The following is a 22,891-nucleotide window of genomic DNA, read 5'->3' on the forward strand; positions in this document are numbered from 1 at the left end:
TTGTTATGCACTTAAATGTTGAACACTCATAGAAGAAGAAACAAACAAAAAGAAGGAAATCCTGTCACGTGCTAGAACATGGCTGAACCTTGAGCACATCATGCTGAGTTAACCAAGCGAGTTACAAAAGAACAAATACTTTCTGATTCCACTTAGGAGGTCTCTACAGTGTTCAAACTCATAGAAACAGAGAGGAGAATGGTGGTTACCTAGGGCTGGAGGGAGGTGGAAATGGGAGTTGTTGTTTAAGGGGTATAGAGGTTCAGTTTTGCAAAATGAAACAGTTCTGAAAATCTGTTTCACAACAATGTGGATATACTGAACACTACTGACTACTGAACTGTACCTGTAAAAATGGTTAAGATGGTAAATTTTGTGGGGTTTTTAGCCACAATTTAAAAAAAAGAAAAAACAAATAGAACTATATATCACTTACATAGGACTAAAACACAAAATATTTTTTTCATTTAAATTTCATCCTAAAAATTTTATGTGCACCAAACCCCATACAAGATTTCACCAGGGTGTCCTGCCCCAGAGAGGCGGTAGATTCTAGAGCAGTTGCTTCTCAAACTTTAATGTGCATACAGATGATCTGGGGGGCTTGTTCATATGCAAATTTTGATTTAGTTGCTCTGGGAAAGGGCCCAAGAATTTGCATTTCTAACCAACTCCCAGGTGATGCCAAAGCTATTATTGGTCTCTAGACCACACCGGGTAGCAATGGTAACCCGCATTAATCTGACAAATTTAATGAGAGCCACAGATATGAGCTGCATATGTAATTTTAAATTGCCTAGTGGTCACAACTGAAAAAAGCAAAATGGAAGCATATGAAATCAATTTTAACAATACAGTTTGTTTAACCCAATATATCCAAAGTAGTATCATTTCAAGATGTAATCAACATAAAAATTATCGATGAAATATTTGACATTCTTTTTTTCATACTAGGTGTTTAGAAATCTACTGTGTATTTCACACTCCCAGCACATTGCAGGCCCTGTGTGGTTAACGGCTGTTGCATCCCACCCAGCATGTCTTGGCCCCACGGGCTGCAAAGTCAGACAGCCTAGATCTGGGTCCTGGCCCTGGCACTTCCTAGCTGCGTGACCCGGAAGCAGTTATTAATACTCACCGAGCATCAGTTTCTTTATTGGTAAGATGGGAAAAACAATCACATCTACTCCACAGAGTTGCGGGGGTTCTGTGCCATAACGCACTGGGGTCGGCACACAATAAGCCCTTGTAATGGTCAGCGCTGTGACAATTACTAGAATTATCATTTAGTGAGTGTTTCCTGTAGGCCAGGAGCTTTACCTATATTGGGTCGGTTAATCCTCACAAAAATCCTTTGAAGTACAGACTGTTCTTTCTAGTCTTTAGGTGAAGAAAAGGAAACTCAAGAGGTGAGCTGCCCAAGAATGGGGATAGTAACTGCTTGGAGCTGGACCTGGAATCTGAGTTTACCTGACTTCTCGATCTTGTCCACGTTTCTGGCAATTTAAAGAATGTGACAACTATGGATATTCTTAACTTTCAGCTGTTTAGAAATAAGACTTAATAAAAAATTAAGAAGGAAGGCCTCCCTAGCTATTGGTAAAATTTCAATAAAATATCTTTTATTTCTGTAATATTTATAGGTGTCCAAGTGCTTTAACATATTTTACCTCACTTGTTTAGGGAAAAGGGAAATATTACAATTTCAAGGATGAGGAAATGGAAGTTATGAGAAGTGACTAGTTCAAACTTATACTGGAATCCAGATCTCTAAAGGCGAGAGTATGCTTATTCTGCAATACCTAGAAAATCTGAAGGGTGACTGGTAAAGACTTTTTCATTTAAAATTCATTGTTATTTACATTTTATAATTAGATTTGGATTTTTCCAGAGCTGTCAGTTTGGTATCTTGAGACGTGCACAAATGAGCTACTAGTTAATCTTGCCAGAGGTTCAAGATACTTGAAGTTTAATCTTTTCGTAAACCTCAAAATTTGTTCAAAAGCTCACCTGCTTTCTAAAGCTCCAACAACTAAAGCAATCAAGTAGCAGGGGATGGGCACCTAAAGGGGCAAAAAAAAAAAACAACACACACACATGCTCAAATTAGTACTTAGAAATGTTACAGAGTAAGATAATTCATATTTAAAAGTAAGTAAATTCCTTTTCAAATCTCACCGGTCTCATTTTTAGGGGGTCAAATAGTTCAAAATTGTGATGTAAAACATTTCAAAACATCTATTTCTCTTTTATTTTACTAGGAAAGACAGCGTCTGAAATGTGAAAGACATGACTGCACATAATATTACTGGGTCCATTTCAAGCATTTCTCAGAAATTAACCTGTAAGAAGGAACTGTGCTTTTTTTCTTAAGCTTTTCAGTTTTTTCCTTGATGCAAAACAATTTTTTACTTCCTTTTTTTTTAAGACAATCCTGGTATATTTGAGAGACATATAAAATAATCCAGCAATAAGAGGATGCTGAAGGTTCGGGAGCTTGGAATCCCAGATGCTGGGGTGGGAGCAAAATTGTCCACTGTGGTTCAATTACATGTTCTCTTTAGAAGGTCAATTAAAAAAAAAAAAAAGCATGCATAAACACACGCAATTCATTAAAGGTCAAAGATACAAGTCAAATTACCAGCTACATAGGAATTTTAACCTTAAGGACTGTAACAGAGTTGGTTTTTTTGGGGGGGGGGTCTAATATAGCTCTTCCATTGGTAAACACTAAATAACCACAGGCCTGCACTGTGGTAGGAGGGTGGATAAAAGTGTAACTTAAAACAACAGAAAACCTGCTGCTAACTGAGATGAGGGAGAATGGGATCAGGCCACACTCCCTACTTTGCTTATCCAGCAACCCCTTTCTTTAGTCCAGCTCTGTAAATAGAGCCCAACACTTTACAAGCACAAAAGAAATGAAGAACACAAAAGACAGAAGCTGCTTTTGAAATTCTGAAATATTTCAAAAGCAATTTTACTCTCTGGATGGATAAAAGCTATTTACAGTTCACCAGCAATTAAAACAAAAAAGGAGGCCCTCAGATCTTACTTTTTGGCTGAATTTATATATTTTCCTGCTCAGGTCTTCTGGGTCAGGTGCTTCTCCATCACGAATGGCACTCATAAGTGCCACCAATTCTTTAGGAACAGATACCTAATCAAGAAGAGAAGTCATTTCCAGTTCTAAAGAAAAGAGTCTATGTATCTTAAACTGCATGTGTAATAGACAATGAGCCCAGTAAGTCTGGACATACCAGGTTTATAAATAAAATTAGTGATATATAAAACCGGCTTCTTTAAAAATGAATGTGAGGTATCTATCCATTCATCCATCCATGTTAAGAGCATTTGGTAGAAACTAGATTAGAATTCCAGCTCTGCTACTTACTAACTGCATGGACTTGGGAAAATAATCTCCCTAAGCCTCAGTTTCCCCATCAAACAAGGGTAATTCCTCATAGGACTGCTGCAAAGAATAAGTACAGAAGAAGAGCCCAGCAACCTTCCTGGCAGGGCTAGCCACCCCTGTCTTCCTTCACACCCTCAGAACAGATTCACAAGGTATACTCACTTTAGGACAGAGAATACAGTTTTGAACAGTTTTATATTTAAACCATACACTTGGAGTTACAAATCAAAGAGCTTTTTAAGGGTCATGATTGTGAGAAACTAAGAGTTATTGCCCAAAACTATGAAATATTTTGTCTGGGAATTTGTGTGGAAAAGATGCTGATGGGGCAAACCTTATGGTCATTTAAAAAAAAAATTTTTTTAAAGATTTCATTTATTTATTTGAGAGAGAAAGCAAGAGAGAGAGAGAGACCACAGTGGAAGGAAGGGCAGAGGGAGAAGCAGGCTCCCCGCTCAGCAGGGAGCCCCCTTATGGTCACTTGAATGTGCACCCAAGCTCCATGATTCTGAAAATTTTATTTCTAATGAATGCTAGAATCAAGGACTATCCCTTCAATATTAATGATCTAGCAAACATACATCCCGTGAAGTTCTAGATTTTCATATTCTTCTTGCCTGGCCCAGTATTTAAAGCTATTTCTGAGGCAGACACAGAATCAGAACCTCCAAAACCAGTGCTACAACAACCATAAATCTAAAGCTAAAAAGCCTCGGGAAATAATTTAGTTCTGCTTCTTCCCTTTATTTAGGTGGTGATGTGTTATACAGATGAGACAATTCAGGGTTTTGAGGTCATAAGACTTGCCCCAGGTCATGCAGTTAGTAAGTGGTAGAGAAGAGTCCAAAACCTGGGATTCTTTGTCTCCAAGTATATGGTGTTCTATAGCACTAGACATACTAGGTGTGGTTCAGTTGTGGGATGATCTCAGATCAAGAAGCCCCCATAAAGACAGGTTGGTCTTCAATTCTATTTGCTTGGTCTGAGTAGGTCTGGCCTGGGACCTAGTATGTACATAGGTAGGTATGTATGTCTTTAGTATTACTTAGTTAGTTAGTTAGTACTTATTTATTATTATAGTCCTTTTTGTAAAAGAATTAGCAGTACCTACAACAGGAATCAGGTGGAAATGTAGTCAGATAAGTCTGCAAACTATGCCTGTTAGGGGACCGAGATAGAGGTTCACGTGGCTATAGAGAGCATTTCTAGAAACTTTAATCCTGCAAATGTTAATTTTTTGAAGTTAAAAGATGTTTTCCCCAAATTCTTGTTTTGAGGTCCGCTATTCTGAATTCCTTTTAAAATCAGAATAGTACCCATTTCCTTTTATTACACTTATGTTCAAAACTGCCTTTAAAAGAGAGATGCAGGGTCGCCTGGCTGGCTCAATCGCTGGAGCATGTGACTCTTGATCTCAGGGCTGTAAGTTCAAACCCCACGTTGGGTGTAGAGATTACTTAAAAATAAAATTTTTAGAAAACAGACGCAAAATAAGGTCCACATCTTCTTTGTTATATATTTCATGTAGAAGTTAATTAAGTAAAATATTACTAACTATAAAAATCCAGTTATTAACTCTGCTTATCATTTACTTATATGAGTCATTTAATTCAGTTAATAATTTGTGATACTTACCTCTGCACTGTAGGTTAATTTCACAGAAGGAGTATCCTGGCAAGGAAGAATTGCTCTGCAGTGGATGGCCTGGAAGGGCGGAGGGAAAAAGAAAAAGCTATTCCCCTTTCTTATAAATCAAGTCATTAAGAAATTATTAAAATTGCAGCACTGCCCTTTGACACATTCTTTTTAAAAATATGTCTCCCTTTTTTTCAAATCGCGGATAGAAAAGTCTGATTTCCCACTTTAATGTATGGTCAATCCTCACATTTCAGTTGAAGCATGAAGCAATGTTAAGCATCGTCTCCTACTCTCTGCTCTGAGTAACAGCAGTACTCAGTGATGCTGGTAGGGATCCTGAGCAAAAAGTCTCTTTAATGAAAGAAAATTGAGAACCATGCATACTACATCCCCGTTCATTTGGAACATTAGCCTCCTGGAGACTCTGAAAAGGCCTACAATAAAGAAACCTGTTTGAATTCTTACACTTGTTTTAACAGGAAACTATCTTGCTCTGGTTAGTTATTAACATCTAATGGGAAGCCCATTAGATGTTCTGAGGAAAACAGTTTGGGGAGTGTTGCTAGAGGCTTGACATTCCAATCTTGCAGGAAACTTTCAAAGTAAAAAGTAAGAAGAAAAGGAAGGAGAAAGAACGGTCTTTCTCAATACCATCCAGACTTGTATTTAAATTTAAGCCTAAGGTAGTATCTATTACTTAGGAATACTGAGAGGATTAAATGTGCAAAGTATCTAATATAATGTTGGAAAATACAGTAAGTGTTTAATGAAATGAGTTCCTTTAATTGTAAATTATTTAATTACTAACGGAATTAGTTTTTTCTCTTTCAGAAGATAGTTTGATATGTATTAGGCTTGTGACAGATTGTCTCTACTGATAGGATTCTTTATTCTTAGTTTTTAAACAGAAAACAGAAATAGTTTAAATCGTATCATTTTAAAGGTCATTTAATATGTTTACATAACATATACATTTGTAAAAGTATAAGGAAAATCTGGAATGGTTGCACACCTAACTCAGTGGTGGTTACTTCTGGGCAATGGTACCTGGAGAAGACTGAAAAATCTGATCTTTTACTTTCCATTTCTTTACTTTTTTTTTTTTTTAAGATTTTGCTTATTTATTTGAGAGACAGAGAGTGGGGGGGGGAAGGGGGGAGGGCCAGAAGGAGAAGCAGGCAGTCACTTAACCAACTGAGCCACCCAGGTGCCCTCCACTTCTTTACTGTTAACATTTTTCATAACCAGTACCTATTACTTTTGTCTTATTAATTTTTCCTTTCTATTTTATAACCAGTTCTTGAGTGTCCACTCAAGACTGCCAAGTTCTATGCTAGGTGCTAGGAATATAAATATAAATATGACCTAGACAGTCCACTTAAGTGGACATGATTTCAAATTGAAGGGACTTTCTTTTTAAAAGTGATACATGAGGGGAGGAGGGTAGGGGGATGGGTTGGCCTGGTGATGGGTATCAAAGAGGGCACATTCTGCATGGAGCACCGGGTATTATGAACAAACAATGAATCATGGAACACTACACCAAAACAAATGATGTAATATATGGTGATTAACATAACAATAAAAAATTTAAAAAAAAGTGATACATGAACATGTTAATAATGAGATAGCAATGAAAATATATATCATTTTTATAACATAAATTAAAATACTATCTTAGGTAAGACCTGAGTATCCATAAGACCACTGTCCACTTTACTTCAGTAAACAGAATGTGCTGGGAATTTTTTGTATAATAAATCATTCCAGAACCTTTTTTACCTGGCACTGACTAAAGAGATATGGGTGTTCCTTCCCAGAAGTTTGTTCAGGAGTGAGCCACTGAAGAGCCGAAGATTTTGGAGACGTCTCAAAAGAAATTTCTATAACGACTTCTTGATTTCTGTATGCAACAAACAAATATATTAGTAGAGTATAATTTAATCTAACTAAAGTTTGAATTCATAATGCACAGTCTAAATAATACAAATGATATTTTATAAGGTCTTGTTACTGATGGAGAGTAAGCTCTAGGAATGCTGCGTCCCCAGTTCTTACCTGAATGCCTGCCTCTGGATCCCTTCCACTCTACCACGCCAAGTGCTTAGGAAGACATAATAGGGACTAATATTCATTGAATACACCACTGTGTGTCACGCACTTTGCACCTGTGGTATCTTGCAATCTTTCATGATAGTGGGAAAGTGGAAGAAATAATTTTGGAAGTTTGACTACCACACAGCCAGTGGGTGCCAGAGGATGACCCCGAGCAGTGCTGGTCTGCAAATGGTTACTGGACAAGTCAAGAAATGGAGAGTAAGCCTTTAGAAACTTGTAGAGTCACTTTTACGTCTGTTGAATCTAGGGATCAAAAACCTGTGCTTGCTTTTAATCTCTTCTTCCTAGTAATTCATTTGTATGGCATTTTATAAAAGAATCAGTTTGTGACAGACTGGAAATAACAAGAACTTGTTCTTCACCCCAGATAGTTTGAGCAGTACTGATAATGAGGAAATAGCAAGAGCTCTGGAGACCAGGGGCGCGCCAGGGTGTGAGTCCTGCCTCTGCCACCTACTGGTAGTGCTGTGAACTGGGGCAGATTGCTTGACCGCTCTGTGCCATCGTTCTTGATCTGTAGAATGGGGTCCATGACAGCTATCTCACAAGTTACGTGCGGGTGTTTCCCTTCTTTTTCTTTTTTTAAAAGATTTTATTTATTTTATTTGAGATAGAGAGTGAGCATGAGCAGGGGTAAGGACAGAGGGAGAGGGAGAAGCAGGCTCCCCAGTGAGCAGGGAGCCCCACGTGGGGCTCAATCCCAGGACCCTGGGATCATGATCTGAGCTGAAGGCAGACGCCTAACAGACTGAGCCACCCAGGCGCCCTGCCCTTCTCTTTCTTAAACAGCACGAGAGGCATGAAAACATTGGCCACTGAAAGGTGGGGTCAATCACCCTTGTTTTAGGCCAATGGTTTTCCACCCTTTTTCCCCTTCCCAATTTATCAAGGAGTGGGATATATGCCCAGGTCATCCTGAAATGCCTCCTTAAGATGGCATGCACCCATCATCACTCTAGACCACTCCCATGATCAGTAAAGAAGTAATAGTTATCAAAAGTTCTATTCTTGAGTATTTTATACAATGAATTTCTTTAGAGTCTTAAGAACATATAATTTTCACTACAAGCTTTAATCTGAACAGCAGATCAGTAAGAACACCAATTACTACATACACACAAACTAGAAATAGGAAAGGAAAATTGTCTAAATTAAAAACATTTTTCTCCATTATTTAGCTATATAAAAGATAAGGATAACATTCATACTTGCTCAGAGCAATAGGAAGAGAGATTTCCATCGGTGATCCTTTGTAACTTTGTTTTTCTCCAAGAGTATATTTGACTTCTTGTCCGTTGATGACCACTTTTTCTATCATGAGGTCCTTTGTATCCAAAGTCTAGAATTAAGTTAGTATTTTTAAATGATAAGAAAATTGTTTAATATACACCAGAGAACAGGACAGAACTAGTTCTATACTGTAATCATTATAGTTAACCTTAGAACTAGTTGCTCATAGGGAGTAAAATAGAGTAAAATTACGGGAATTAAAGGAGTCAAAAGTTAGCGTAGGTCCTGTCTCTTGGGACTCTAAGCTTCCTGAAAGATTCTTCTTTCTAAAGTTTGCATATACATATTGTTAGGTAATTCTGGGATAGTCACACAAATTTACATTTTAAGTGCAAGTCAAATCTAAGTTAAAATGCCTTTGCCCCGTCTCCTAAAACTTAACTTCTCTGCTACCAAAAAAAAAAAAAAATCATCTATAGCTTAAGTTTCACCATGACTCCTCAATGTATCTTACCATATATTTCTTCCTGGAATTCATATAGTCCAGCTCCTATGTAATTTCATATATCCGAAATTTAAAACAAATCTTGGCACTTGTTAGGCAAATAAGCAGGCTGTACATCGCCGTTCTGTATATCAAAAGAGCCCAACCTGGTGTGGCAAGTCCAACTGAATGATCTACACAGGACTGAGAGAGCCTATCTACTTGCCGTGGCCCATTTGGGACAACTGCTCTGGGCAGGAAAGGAGAGGCAACAAGCCTCTGAGTGTTCTCCAGCCCCCTAATCCTCTGGGCCCTAGAGACCATACCTTTCACTATCTCTCAACTAATCTCTTGTTCTAGAATCTTCAACCTTCCTATGCCACAAGACTGTTTCTGAACAACCTAAACAAGTCTACCATGTTATGTTTAAAACTTCTCCTGATCCTTCTGCCCTGATAACTATTCATTTGTCTCCTCCCTTTCTTAGACTCCATGGGCAACCTGTGGCTGCTATTTCCACTTCCTCATCAATCTCTCCTCCTTCCCTCTCTTCAGTCTGGCTTGCAACTCCTCTGCTCCTGAAAGGGCAGGGCAAGCCTCCTGATCAAGAGGTCTTTTCTGCTCAGTAATCTGGACCTCTGTCCACTCAGTAATCTGGACCTCTGTCCAGTAATCTGGACCTCTTATGGGCCACATCATCTATCTGAAGTCCTTTCCTTGGCTTTTTTGACTTTACACATAAACGGTTTTCTTACTCGTCTAATGCTGTTTCTTCCCCGTCCTTTCTAGCTCCTAAAAATGGATCTGTCCCAATGTTCTAGCCTCGACCCCTTGATTTTTTTGAAAAAGATTTTATTTATTTATTTGAGAGATAGCAAGAGCAGTGGGAGGGGCAGGGAGAAGCAGGCTCCCTGCTGGGCAGGGAGCCCCCTACGTGGGGCTGGATCCCAGGACCCTGGGATCTTGACTTAAGCTAAAGGCAGCTGCTTAACCAACTGAGCCATCAAGCATCCCTGGATCCCTTGATTTTCTTGCCATATTGGACACACTCCCTAGTTCTCGCTCATCCCACATCACCAACCAATTCCTCTGTGCTGATGACTACTGTCTATTTCTACAGTTGGTCGGTATCCCTTCCCCCAGGACTGCCGCTGGATCTCTCTTAGTTGCCTGCTTGACATTTCCAAGGGAAATATGGCCTCATATTCAATGGGCTTCTAAAAATTCCAAAAATGAAGCCACCCTTATGTCCCCTAATCCATTCTCTCCCTTGATTTCTCTGTTAACAGAATCCACAAGGTACCTAAGGTTTGAGACATTCAAATAATCTACAATTGATCCCACTGCCCAAGCCCCCATAGCCAATTAACACAGTTTTCTTTCACACTGTCCTCATACTTTCTTCTCTTTCCTTCTACCACCACTCTGGGTCAGACCCTGCCTTAGAACTGCCTGCGATCTGATCTCCCTACCTCTGGCATCTTTCTACTGAAATCTGGCCAGCAATAGCATGTGGAGTTAGAAGGCTTGCCTCTCTTTCAGGCTAGTTCATTGCATGATAAGCTCAGGAAAAGTCATAAGAACAATCATTAATTTGATTCCTACCTCTCTAGAGTCAACAATATTTAGGTGGAAGGAAATCTCCATTCTGGTTTGGCTTTTTTTTTTTTTTTTAAGCAGCTGAATTTGTTAGGGGTGTCATCTGTTAATAGATAATTATTCCTTTTGGGTTACTTTCTTTCAGGGGTACCTCAACAATTGCTACTCTGTATTAGTAGAACTGACTTATCTTCTTGCACTTGCATATTCAGAATATTTAGTTTTATTAGGTTTATATCTTATTAAGAATAGGGTTACTCCTTTGTCCCTTCATATTCCAGTATCTATTTCTGGCTATCTGACTTATTTTAAAAACTTGATTAGAATATCTATGTCTATAACTACTCGTGTTTATTCTGCTTTTATAACCATAAGGATGAATCAACTGGCTCATTTCCCAGAGGGACATATTTGATTATCTGTATTGCCTAAACTTTTCAAATCTAATCAGAATCAGAAGAGCCAGATTATTGTCATGACTATTTTTTGAAATCTTTTTCATATCCTCAGTACTTATTATAGTAGTCAGTCCACATCTCTCCTATAGCATTTACTGTACCACATTAGAATGTTATGTTTTCTACGAGACTGAGGGTTCCTAAGACACAGAATGTTACGTAGGCTTGCATTCCCAGAGTTTAGCACAGTGCCTGAAAAAATCGTAGGCATCAATGAATGCATGAAGCAAGTCCTGAGCCAAGAGAAAAGAGAAAATGCAGTGTTTAAGCCGTGTATTGCCAAGTCTGACAAATATCATTCTCAAATTACTTAAGAAATTCACCTTCAAATTTCACTAATAAATGTTGTTAAACAATTGATCAAAAAGAGTAATAGAAAAATAAAAGGAAACTGGGTGGTTGAAAAGTTGGAACTAGTACTTTTCAACAAAGTTTTACTGAACACCCACTATATATGTAAGGCCGAGATACCACATGTAGTTATAAGAAACAGACCTACCAACAGTAGGAAGTTACCAGGGATATAATTTACTATATCTCACAGTATCCTCACTGAATAACACCCCAAAAAAGAGTTCTACTTCTAAGCAGCTGGCTAATTGCCATGTTATAACTAATTCCCTTTTTGCACAGGCTGCTGGGAAGCTCCCCGTAAACCTCACAACCCGCTTCTTTTTTCCTAGGCCCTTAGGCCATGTGTTTGATTTTCTCTATCCTTATCCTCTCTTCCTCCAAATTCTTAAATTGTTTTTAATTTCATTATACTGTATACGTTGTTTTAAGTGGACTCATTTTCTGTGACAATGCATCGCTTAAATTAAAAAGCTTTAGGCCTCAGTATTATGTCTCTATATACATTTTCTACGTGTTATTTGCAGGGTGCCATAATGAAAAAAAAAATGGGGTTATTGTTAAAACCCAAACCAAAACAACACCTTGATTTGGTTCCCAGCTCAGCCATTTACTTAGTGAAGACCCGAGGGTTTGCAGTCAGAAAGATCTGTGTTCACTTCCTGGCTTCTGCCACTTACTAGTATATGATCTTGGCCAAGATATTAAAACCTCTTTGAGTCACCAGCTGAGAGAACACCTAAAAAAGGTGAAAATTTCAATAAAAGAAATAAATGCTTGGAAGTTAGCACAAATGAACACTGAACTTGAGCACAAATAACCCAGAACTTCAAAAGGATTTTTAGAAAAGCTGGGATTTAGTCCTAGTAGAGCTCCTTCAACATTCCCAGCATCAAGGACTCCAAGAATGGAGAGAGCAAGGACACTTGATGTCCTCAGCAAGCACTGCCACTGGGTCCTCTCACCTCCAAGATACAGTTAGCACTGTTACTAGTGTGGCCCATATAAGGCTTAGGCACGGCACTCAAATTGAATTCTGCTATTGGTTCATCAAACTTTTGAGTGCCCTCTACATGGCAGGTGCTATACTAAGAACATGATACAAAGAGCCATGAAACACAGGCCTACCTTCAAGAGACTGTAATCTAGTGGAGGAAAGAAGCTGAGTTTGAAGAAGTAATACCGAACTCTTGGCCTCAAGTTGCCACTATAAATAAGCAAACGATTATAAACAGATGTCACCACAAGTAGCCTTCCTTGTATAAAACCTAACATTATTATCACGCTAGGCTCCAATTTACTAAACAGACATGCCAACCAGACATCATGATTTAAAAGTCTCCTCTCAGATTTGGGGAATGCAAAAACAATGGGCAGCTTTGAGGCTGGAACACTGAAGGTACATTCTTTTCAAAATTTAGGCATTCTGTCTCTTGCTTCCTCAGGGATGAGTTCAACCTTTATTTGTACAAAACAGGTGAGAGTGCAAGGTCATAGTAAGTAGTGATAAACTATCAAAATCTACTTTCTTTTAATAAAAAGGGAAATCTCATTGAGACGGGACTTCAGCCAATCCTGCAAGGGAAAAGCTGCCTGCAATAAAAGATAGCATGGTACTTCAAGCAGACCAAAGTACAACCTACAGGGAAGTAGTTATCTTCTTGCTTGTAATACCTTACTTTCTTCCTTGTAGTACTTTTGGTGACTAAATATCTATACAGAGGGGAGTCAACCTACTTTTCAAATCAGAATTAGTCTAGCAAGATGTTAAAGGACAAAGAGTAGGTTACCTGCTCTATTCGTTCACATTAATGAACTCAAAATATACACCTATGACACAAACAGAAGTCATGAGAACCACCAATTCTTATCTAAATTTATTATTATGCCCAATTAATTGACCCCACTGATTTCCCACCATCAAGCCTACAACATTCAGTGATCAGGTTGCTTAATGTCGTTCTTAAGGAGATATCACAATACTCTATGCACAATACACTGTCGCGGGTCTTTTTTTGTCCCTCTTATTTCCAAAATGCTCACTTATGAAGTTCTTCAGGTGAGAGGTACAGTCCAAATACTATCACTTTGAGTAAGAACACTGAAAACAGGTTATGTTGTACAGATAAAATAATTTAATAACATTCCATAAATCTAAACAAGTTTTTCATTACTGAAGTGGTTTAGCGATGTTGTAGAAGCATATTACTTTCTAAGAAGCGCAGTAATTCCTCGCTCCTTGGAACCAACTATAATACATTGTATTGAGATATGCTTAGAAAGCCTGAATGGTCCACCCGTCATTACATTATTTGAAGAGAAGGGTGGTAAGAATCATGACCCTGAAGAAAAAGAGCTGTATCTAGAGTTAGCTGAGACTGGAAGTATCCAAGCAGGGGGTAGGGAGGGGGTCTCAAACCTACGGGGTTTGAGAATGACTGGTAGAGGGGCTGAGGGAAGACTCCCATGGGTCGATCGGTCCTATCCTGCAGAAGCGCAGGTTGAAATAAGGTGCCTGGGAGGAAAGGGTCAGATCAACATCGGCAGGGCAGAGGCTCTGAGACTTAGATGAGACTATGGCCTTGGGGAAGGTGCGCTGGGGACTGGAAGAAATTTGGGGCCTGAGGAGAGAGTTCTGGGCTGCAGGCCGAGGAAATGAGGAGGACACAGGGGGCTTAGCGCTGGGAACCAGGATAGCGGGGGAGGGAGGATTCGGCTAAAACGAAGCCTGAACGCAGGATGAGAGCAGGACATGGATGCGGCGCTAGGATGTGCTCGGGACTGGGGAGGGGCGCCTGGGGAGTGGGGTGCAGGAGACACAGGTATATTGAGGTATATGTAGCGGGTGACGGAGGGATGCAAAGACAGAGGTGGGACTGGGAGGAGGTGATAGAGGGTGAGTGGGGAGCGAGGAAGGGAAGGCTGAGAAATGAGTGAGGGCTGAAAGGGAGGTGCGGAATAATGAGTTGTGGGCTGAGGAGGGGCACCGAGGGATGCGCCGGGCAGACCCGAACGTTAGGCTAGGAAGGGGCAGCAGCGGGGTGAGGGACGAGAAGCGGGCGGCCGGGGAGAAGCGGGCACTGGGCGCGCGTCCCACCGTACCAGGCTTCGCAGATTGTCCTCCTGAGACTGCACGGTGAGCGCGGCGGTGCCGGTGAGCACCCGGCGGGTAAAGTCGACGCTGCAGCGCAGGTGCAGGTGCTTGGTTCGGCAGATCGAAGCCGGAGAGGCCAAGGAGCATGTGTCCACTACCTCGGGCATGGCTCTGGGGAGTCTCTCCGCACGACGATCCACAGAAAACCCAACAGCCAGAGTACTCGACTGAGAGGTAGAGAGAGAGGGCGGTAAAGAAGAGGAAGAGGGACTCGTGGCGGCCGCCGGGAAGGGAAGTTTCTTAAAGTGAGAAAAGAGTGAGGTGTAGCGTGGATGGAACTACAAGTTCCGTGGTGCAGCGCGACAAGGCGTGCGCTTTGCTCCCTGGGAGTGTGTGTGTGGATAGGTGCTGAGAGGATTGGGAGCATTCCTGAAAGGGGAGGAGGAGGAAGAGGAGGGGAGTGGGGGCAGCTGGAGGATCGCGGGCGGACGGAAATGATCAGAAGTGCAACGGGGAGAACAATCGAATGCTTCCATTTTAGTTTCGTTCAGCTTCGGTGGAACTTGCAATGGCAATGGAAGAATGTTAGACCTATTGGTGGCGCCAACAATAAGGACGGAGCAGGGTGTTAAGCAATAAGAGTCTTGTCGGAAGAACCGCTTACGTGCAATTCCTCGTTAGTATAGTGGTGAGTATCCCCGCCTGTCACGCGGGAGACCGGGGTTCGATTCCCCGACGGGGAGGCACGAAAAAAGACTCTTTTTTGGTTTTCATTCCCTTTTTTAAATCGGAATACAACCACCACGATGAAAGTACTTCTCCAAACATTTTAAAAGTTAATACGAAAGAAATAGTGTCAAATGAGCTGTAGCTTTACATTTTAAGAGTTGTTTCGTTTCTGGCTTGCCATGTTGGCAACCCAGCACACGCTGAATTGTCAGTTCAACAGATTTTTCTTTAGTGCTTATTATGTACTTTTCCAGGCCCTGAAGAGCAAAAACTGAATAAGCCAATATTCCCATTTTAGAAACTTAGGAAGGTCATTTCAATATACTGTAATGAGAGAATTCTGTGATAGGAGTATGTGTGGGCGGCAAGATTGGAATGCAGAGCTGGGACATCTAGCTCAGCTCTGGGGCCCTTTCAGAAGGTGAGGAAGGGTTGAAGGATGATTTCTTTTGGGAGGGGACCTCAGAGTTGAAACTGGAGACACTGGAAGGGGACAGGTCTCAGAGGACTTTAAACAGCTGGATCTTTAATCCTGAATTCATGAATGGGGGGGGGCCCATTGAAGAATTGTAAACACGTGAGGGACATGGTCAGATTCATGTCATCCAGAGAACACTGGTAGTTATTCAGAGAATGGATAGGAGTTATCAAAACAGAGGCAGGTGAGTTAGGAAGCTATTCAAATAGTCCAGGAAGAAGATGTGGGGGCCTCACATAAGGAATAAGTAAAGATAGAGAGAAAGGGGGAAATGGAAGGAATACTTAAGAGACAAGTGGATTCACAGATTAAGAAGAAGCCTAAGATGATCCTCAGATTATTGGCTTCTGCGTGTGAGCAATCATTAACCAGAGATAGAGACCATATGAAGAGGACAGATTTATGTGGGGATGATGTAAGTTTAATTTTGTACCTTCAGAGTTTGAGAGCGTATGGGACTCAAGTGGAGATGTCTGTGAATCACTTGATGTTTAAGTCCATAGCTCTGGGGAAGTTTATGGTAGATAAAGTTGTAACAGTGGATAAGCTCAGCCCAAGTAGCACGTGTAAAGAGAAGAGCAGTGAAAACAGGTTGAAAGCTGGGAGAACACGAGGTTTTAACAAAAAAAAGCTTAAAGAATGGAGGCAGTCCTTTCACAACGTATGCATATATCAAATCACCACAATGTACACTTTAAAGATCTTACGGAGTTTTGTTGATTATACCTCAATAAAGCTGAAATTTTGTTTTTGTTTATTTATTTATTTTACAGGGAGAGACACAGCAAGAGAGGGAACACAAGCAGGGGAGTGGGAGAGGGAGAAGCAGTCTCCCCACGGAGCAGGGAGCCCGATGCGGGGCTCGAGCCCAGGACCCTGGGATCATGACCTGAGCCGAAGGCAGACACCCAATGACTGAGCCACCCATGGGGGAGTGGAGTAAAAAGAATTCATGAAATAAATTAGGAAGAGCCAACCAGCAATGTTAAATGCAGGGAGGACTGTTAAAATAAGGACCCTCCTTTGGATTTAGCAATGGGGTGGATGTAGGAAGGATTGTGGTTTTGTTGAGTTTTGCAGTTTAGTGGAAGGCGTTGAGCCATGAAAGAGAAGAGGGAAATAGAACATAGGCTGCTCTGTCAAGAGCCAATTTGAGAAAGGAAGACAAAAGAGGAATAGAGAGGCATATGGCATTGAGAAAGTGTTCTTTATTTTTTTTTAGGGAAAGAGAACCTTTATCATGTTTAGATATAGAGGTGAAAGGATTTCTAGAGAAGAGAAAAATAAAGATTTAAGAGATAGTTGATGGGAGATAGTTGATGACTTGAGCATTGGCCAGTGCTGCGTAGCTCCATTCTGTATCAAAATATCTAACAATTAAATTTGGCTCCAGTAACAAAAAGATGCTATGTATGGGGATGTCCTGGTGTTGGCCCCAGCAAGGCAAAGGAAAACAAAATAAAATAAAAACATGCCAAACCATGAAATCCAATATCTTATACATGCAAAAGTCTGAATTTTATAGGGCCTAAGAATCCATGACATGGTTGACATTTGCATACATTTTTTGAGGCCTAAAAATATTCTAGGTGTTACCAAATCAAGGATGACAACATGATGCAATAGAATTGATTTAGTCAAAGAACACACAATCAAATGATCTTCCTTATGGAGGAAGGATTGTTTGTCTCAATAAAAGAATGTCAATATCATCGTCTTCCATTATCGATTACCAGGAGCCCACAGAGTTTATGCCAATGTGTTCAAGAAGATAGTCACAGACAACTGCAAATGAGTGCCTCAAATTGATTAGATTAATCAAAAGACAAACATACAGTAGCAATTATTTTCTAAGATTCCTCTGACACCCAATATAGAGTGTACAAAAGTAGCAATTCACAAACAATAGAAGTGTTCTTCATATCCAATGGTGAATTGGGAAAGTTTAACAAATGAAGCTTTCCATTGTTTCTATAAAATAAGGATAATATCAGAGCTTATATACAAAAGGAGATTTTATTAAGGATGAAAAAAGTGATTTATATAAAGTTTTATAAAAAGAAGTAGTACATATACTTACAGAGCCATTTGAACAGGAAGTATTCCGGCTTGACTGCTCACCTGGAAAAGTTACTAAACCCCCCAAAGCCTCAATCCTTTTGGGTGAAAAACTGAGATACCTGTGTCTCATGGGGTTGTTGAAAGGATGAGATGAGATAATGTATGTGAAGTGCTTAGCATTGTGCTTGGTATCATGATCATCTATTAGGTGCTTGCCGGTATTATTTCTATTGGTTTTTATTTTGCCTATTTTGATAATTTTAATATCTAGTCTTTCTTGTTTTGTTTGCAAGAGTTTTTAGGAAGACCTGGGAAATGAGAAGCAACAAAGACATGGGAAATAAGCAGATCGTGCCAAAATAGACTTTTAAAGAGAGTTTGTAACATCTGTTTTTGAAATATATTTAGGAAAATCGAGAAATTGCAATAGGTGTATTAACACGTGACTTCCCATTTCTGTCTAGCTCTGCAAGGATCACCTTCACATGCCAGGTTTCAGTTAAGCTGAAAGCATCTTGTGCAAGATCTCAGCTCTCTCATGCTCTTCCTCAAGCCTTAATCCCCATCCAGCCCCCATGTTTCCTGGAGAGAGTTCTCCTTTTCCTTCCCAGGACTCTGTCTCCCCACCCTCCAGTCTGGGCAGGAGTCTAGTAGAATCTCTTGTCCTAACAGAACAGAGGTGTATGGGATGCCCCTTATGTTCTCCTTCCAATGGGTGAGAAAGTGGAAGAAATTATTTTAGTTCCCTTTTTTTTTTTCATGGTTAGCTCACAAAATGGTTGAGGCAGCCCTGACTGGTTTCTCCATTTTTCTGTTAAATTTGTTTTTGTTTGTGCAAGAATTGTATGCTTACTAAGCATAAGTCTATTGATGCCAAGAAAAGGTTTGCGCAGCTGGGGAGGCCAGAAATGAAAGGAGCACAAGACAAGTTCTTCCAATTTAGTAAAATAGCATAAGGGACTCTCTCCACCTGCCTTCACTCCTCCCCTGCCCCCCACCGCTGTCTCCCTCCTCTCCGACCCCTATCCTGAATGAGAGCAGGCTGGGTCTGAGAGCCTCCCACACAGATTTGGTGTTTGTTTCTCTGCTTGTGCCCACAGGAGGGATTGGCCTGAACAGGATGGATTATCAAGCCATGCTGGGTGGGACTGCTGGTCATGTGACCTTCTCTCTTTCACACACCAGGTATGGTTCCAAGACCAGCAGCATTAGTGTCTCCTAAAAACCTCATCAGAAACGCAGATCTCAGGCCCCATGTCTGGCCTGCTGGATCAGAATCTGCGTCTTAATAAGATACTTCCAGTGATCAGTGTGCATATTAAATGAAACCACTGCCTTAGAGGCTGAAAGGATACTTTGGGATTGGAGGAAATTCAGTTCAAGAATTTATCAAACACGTCAGTACTCCTCTTGGAGTTCTGGCCCTGGATCCTCAAATCAGTACTCCTGTCATGCTTCATCAACTCCAACACAGCACCTACCATGCCACATAAATGTCGGTTTATTTGTCCTTCTCCCCGATGAGATGGAGAGTCCTGAGTCTCCAGATGGCATATTTTTCCCTCTCTGAGCATGTTCATTGGATGGATAAACAGAGGTATAGATGAGTAAATGAGATTTCCCATGAGACCCCAGGGATCCTTTTATTCAGTGCTTTACTCTTTGTTGACTTTGGGGCTAAGAGAAAGCTGCCTTGTGAACTCTTCCTTGTCCTCTCATGTCACCAGGCAATGTGTTCGCTTGCAACAGAAAATACCCTTTACCATCCTCTTGCTTAATGGGAAACACTTTACAGACCTCTTTATGGAAGCATACTATCCACCCATAAAAGTGCGCTCATCATAAGTGTATAGCTCACTGAGCTTTATAAACTGAACACACACCAGTGCAATCAGTCCCCAGATAAGATACAGAGCATTATTACCACCACCCCACTAGATGGCCCCCTCAAATTCACTTCTATTCTCTGTAAACCTTGCCCCCAGTGGCAGTCACTGCCTGACTTCCAACAACGCAGTACTTCTACCTGTTTTGCTAGGTTTATTTCCTTTATTTAAGCAGAAATGTATAGTGGGTTCTCTCATGCCTGGATATTGTAGCTCATATGTTTGTGAGATTCCTTTATATTGTTGTGTATTGTTCTAGGTTATGCATTCTCATTGCTGTGTAGTGTTACATGTGTGGGTAGACCAGATATATGCATCCATTCTACTGTGGATGGACACTAAGGGAATTTTTGGTTCTGAGTTATCATGAATGCTGCTGCTGTGAACCTTCCAGAGGACGTCTTTTGGTGAACATATCGTAGCCGGGTTTTGATGTGCTGCTTTGAAGTTTGGACAGCATAACTCATGCCAGGTGACATTCCTTTGGGACCACAGCACCAAGCCAAAAATCATGCCTTGCAGCGCCCCTGGCTCGTAATTATGGACACAGACCCAGTGAGCTCCCAGCTGGAGTAGGGGACATTGGATCACGCAGCAAGGGAAGCTGTTTTCAAGTTACAAGAAAAAAAAATCTTCACAAATGCTGATCTAGATCATCCTCCCCCCGCTCAGTCACTACTGTTTCTTTTCTAGTTGTACCTGATTATAAGGTTCAGCTGTACTGGGCTTTTTTTCTGAACCAGAGATTCCAGCTCAACTTACATTTTTCCTGCTAAGTAGCCTGTGGTGTTTCATCAGAGCAGGTACTTACACCTTTTGTTCTGATGACTTAAAGCCTGAGTGGGGCTTGACAAGTGTCATTACTGTTTTCAAAAGCCGTATTTCTATCTCGAGTTGGCTGGCTTGGAGCCCAATTTCTCGTTTGCCAACAGAGCAGGTTATTGCTATTAGCTTATGAAGTAGGTTTGCGGCGAAGACCAACCTCAAAGGCTTTCCTTCTGAACATTCTTCTCATCTACAAATTTGTGTTTGAGGAATTAACTAGTATTTTGTCATTTCTTATAATAGGGCCTCTTAGACTTGGTATCTGCAGTTGAGCAAACCCATGTAAGAGACTCACATAGTTGACTTGCCCTTCACATTCTCCCACAGATGTGTCTCAGTGTTTCTCAAGCTGAGCCATGTACTTCCTCTTACCTCGCATCCTGCCTCCCTTCCTGGCCTCCAACACAGCTTCTTCTCCAGCCAGACTCTACGTCTTTTCCCACAGATCACCTCACTGGGCTCCCTTAGGTCACAGGGCTGGAAGGCGCTCCCTGCTCACTCCCCTCACTGCTGTTCACTGCCCCGTTCTCCAGAAAGATTTTCCCCATGTATTGTCCTTCCCCTGCTGGTCCTTCATTTTTCTGAATGGGAACTCTACACACACACACACACACACACACACACACACACACACACAGAGTCAACCCTCATTATTTGCACATTTCATATTCGTGAATTGTCCACTCACTAAAATGTATTTGTTACCCCCAAATCAATACTTGTAGCCCTTTCGTGGTCACTTGTGGACACACAGAGTGGTGAAGAATTTGAGTTGCCTGAGGCTCACGTTCTCAGCTGGGATTGATCTAGGCAAAGCTGAGGCTTCTTTTTTCTGCCTCTTTTACTATAAACGAGTGTCCTTTTTGTAGTCTGTTTAATGTCATGTTTTTCACATTTTTATGCTTTCTGTCGGTCATTTCACTGTTTAAAATGTCCTCCAAGCAAATGCTCAAGTGCTGTCTCATGTTCCTAAGTGCAGGAAGGCTATGATGTCCCACATGGAGAGCAAACACTTGTTAAATAAGCTTCGTTCAGGCATGACTCAGAGTGCGGTAGGCCGTGAGTGTGATGGTGATGAATCAACTGTATATTAAATAAGGTACTTCGGACAGAAACACACATAAAACAAGGTCATGTATTGATTGGAAAGTGCAACCAAAAGTTCACAGAACCCTACCATGTTTCCCCTGGAAGCAATGGTTCAGGCTTCACTAACTAACTCACTATTCACAACGACTTTATAGAGCATCATTGCTGCAAATAAGGAGAATCAGCTGCATATACTCCTTGCCCGTCCAGTTGGTTCACATTTTTTTCCTTCAATCTCTCTGTTCCCAAAGGGGTTAAAGTGGCAAGCTTTTCTTGGGCATACCTTATTCTTCCTTGAACTCTCTCACAGCACCTGGCTCCGGACAAATGACCGTGGGGCCTCGGTGGATGGGAAGGGGAATCCAAGAAGGGAGGGAAGGGAGGATGGAGCAAAGGAAGAAGGGATGGTGGGAAGGAAAAAACCTGAGGTTATTGCTTTGTCCAAGAGAGCTTGGGTTCCCAGAATTTCACAATTTCTCAGTCCTCACATGCTTCCTCTTTATGTCCAAGAAGAATCATTGAACTAGAATAATATAAAATTAGAAATTAAGTGATATTTTGTGATAGCTTTGGCTTTTATTTCTGCTCTTTAAGGAGTCGAACAGAGCAAATCTTCCAGATTCTTTTGAGCTTTAAAAAATTTTTTCTTTCTCCTCCCCCTGCCCACTCTCCACACCTTGTCTTTCTTAGGCTAGGATAACTTTACAGTTCCACAACTCTAGGCCAAAAGGAAGTGGAACTCCTGGCAGGCATTAATACACCTCTGTGGTATTATCAGACCCCTTTCGTGGGTGGCAAGCAGCATGGATGTTGGCTTGTCCTTAGGAAGTTCATTTTATGAACCACGGAGTTCATTATTAAATTATTAAAGTGATCAGAGTGGGAGACTGAATAATGAAATTATATTGAGGTGGACCTGTCCACAAATGCTGTAGGAGTTCAATGGGGAAGTCTGTGGGCATCTTTCTGGAAGCAGTGAGGCTTGCATGGAAATATAAAGCAGGAGTCTCGTTTTTTAATTGCCAACCAATATCAATAAAAATTGGGGGGGCACATCCTCAATAAATGTGGGTTTGTTTTCTTTTTTGCTTGTTCATAAATTCTCTACTGTGTGCTAATGTAATTAATGAATATCTCATGGTGCAAGATACATTGAGAGGGTCATTGTCAATGATTGTGAATATAAATCCTGAATTTTAAATAGCCATCTTCATAATTTTGCTTTGCATGGCAAGGGGCTACCTTCCTGTCAGATTTGATTTGATAATCATTGTTTCATTTTGTTTGTTAAATCAATGTGGCCCCCTTATCTTGGAATAGAAGCATCAGTTCTGCCCTTTTCCTTTGCTCACTTGTACTTACATTGTACCTTAGACGTTGAGGCTGCAATTTGTGAAACAGGACCATAGAACTTTGTTACCTGGGTGCCCGGAAAA

At 40.9% G+C, this 22,891-nt stretch overlaps 1 protein-coding gene and 1 non-coding gene across 2 annotated transcripts in view; one reads left to right on the forward strand and one right to left on the reverse strand.

Annotated features, from left to right (window-relative positions):
• Positions 1-14,651, reverse strand: part of LTA4H (leukotriene A4 hydrolase) — a 33,118-nt gene extending 18,467 nt beyond the window's left edge. Inside the window, exons 1-6 of the mRNA XM_028105410.2 lie at positions 14,396-14,651; positions 8,380-8,510; positions 6,836-6,956; positions 5,051-5,119; positions 3,056-3,160; positions 2,011-2,063 (exon numbers count right to left, since the gene is read on the reverse strand). Coding sequence (XP_027961211.1) covers positions 2,011-2,063; positions 3,056-3,160; positions 5,051-5,119; positions 6,836-6,956; positions 8,380-8,510; positions 14,396-14,554 — 638 coding nt within the window. The 5' untranslated portion in view covers positions 14,555-14,651. The remainder of the gene's footprint in view (positions 1-2,010; positions 2,064-3,055; positions 3,161-5,050; positions 5,120-6,835; positions 6,957-8,379; positions 8,511-14,395) is intronic.
• Positions 14,652-15,058: 407 nt separating this feature from the next.
• On the forward strand, positions 15,059-15,130 carry TRNAD-GUC (transfer RNA aspartic acid (anticodon GUC)). The gene has a single exon. It is a non-coding gene; the product is annotated as a tRNA-Asp (tRNA).
• Positions 15,131-22,891: the final 7,761 nt, after the last annotated feature.

The sequence above is a fragment of the Eumetopias jubatus genome, unplaced genomic scaffold, assembly GCF_037043125.1.
Source record: "Eumetopias jubatus isolate StellerSeaLion01/CBP00866 unplaced genomic scaffold, mEumJub1_p1.0 scaffold_8, whole genome shotgun sequence".
Taxonomy (NCBI): domain Eukaryota; kingdom Metazoa; phylum Chordata; class Mammalia; order Carnivora; family Otariidae; genus Eumetopias; species Eumetopias jubatus.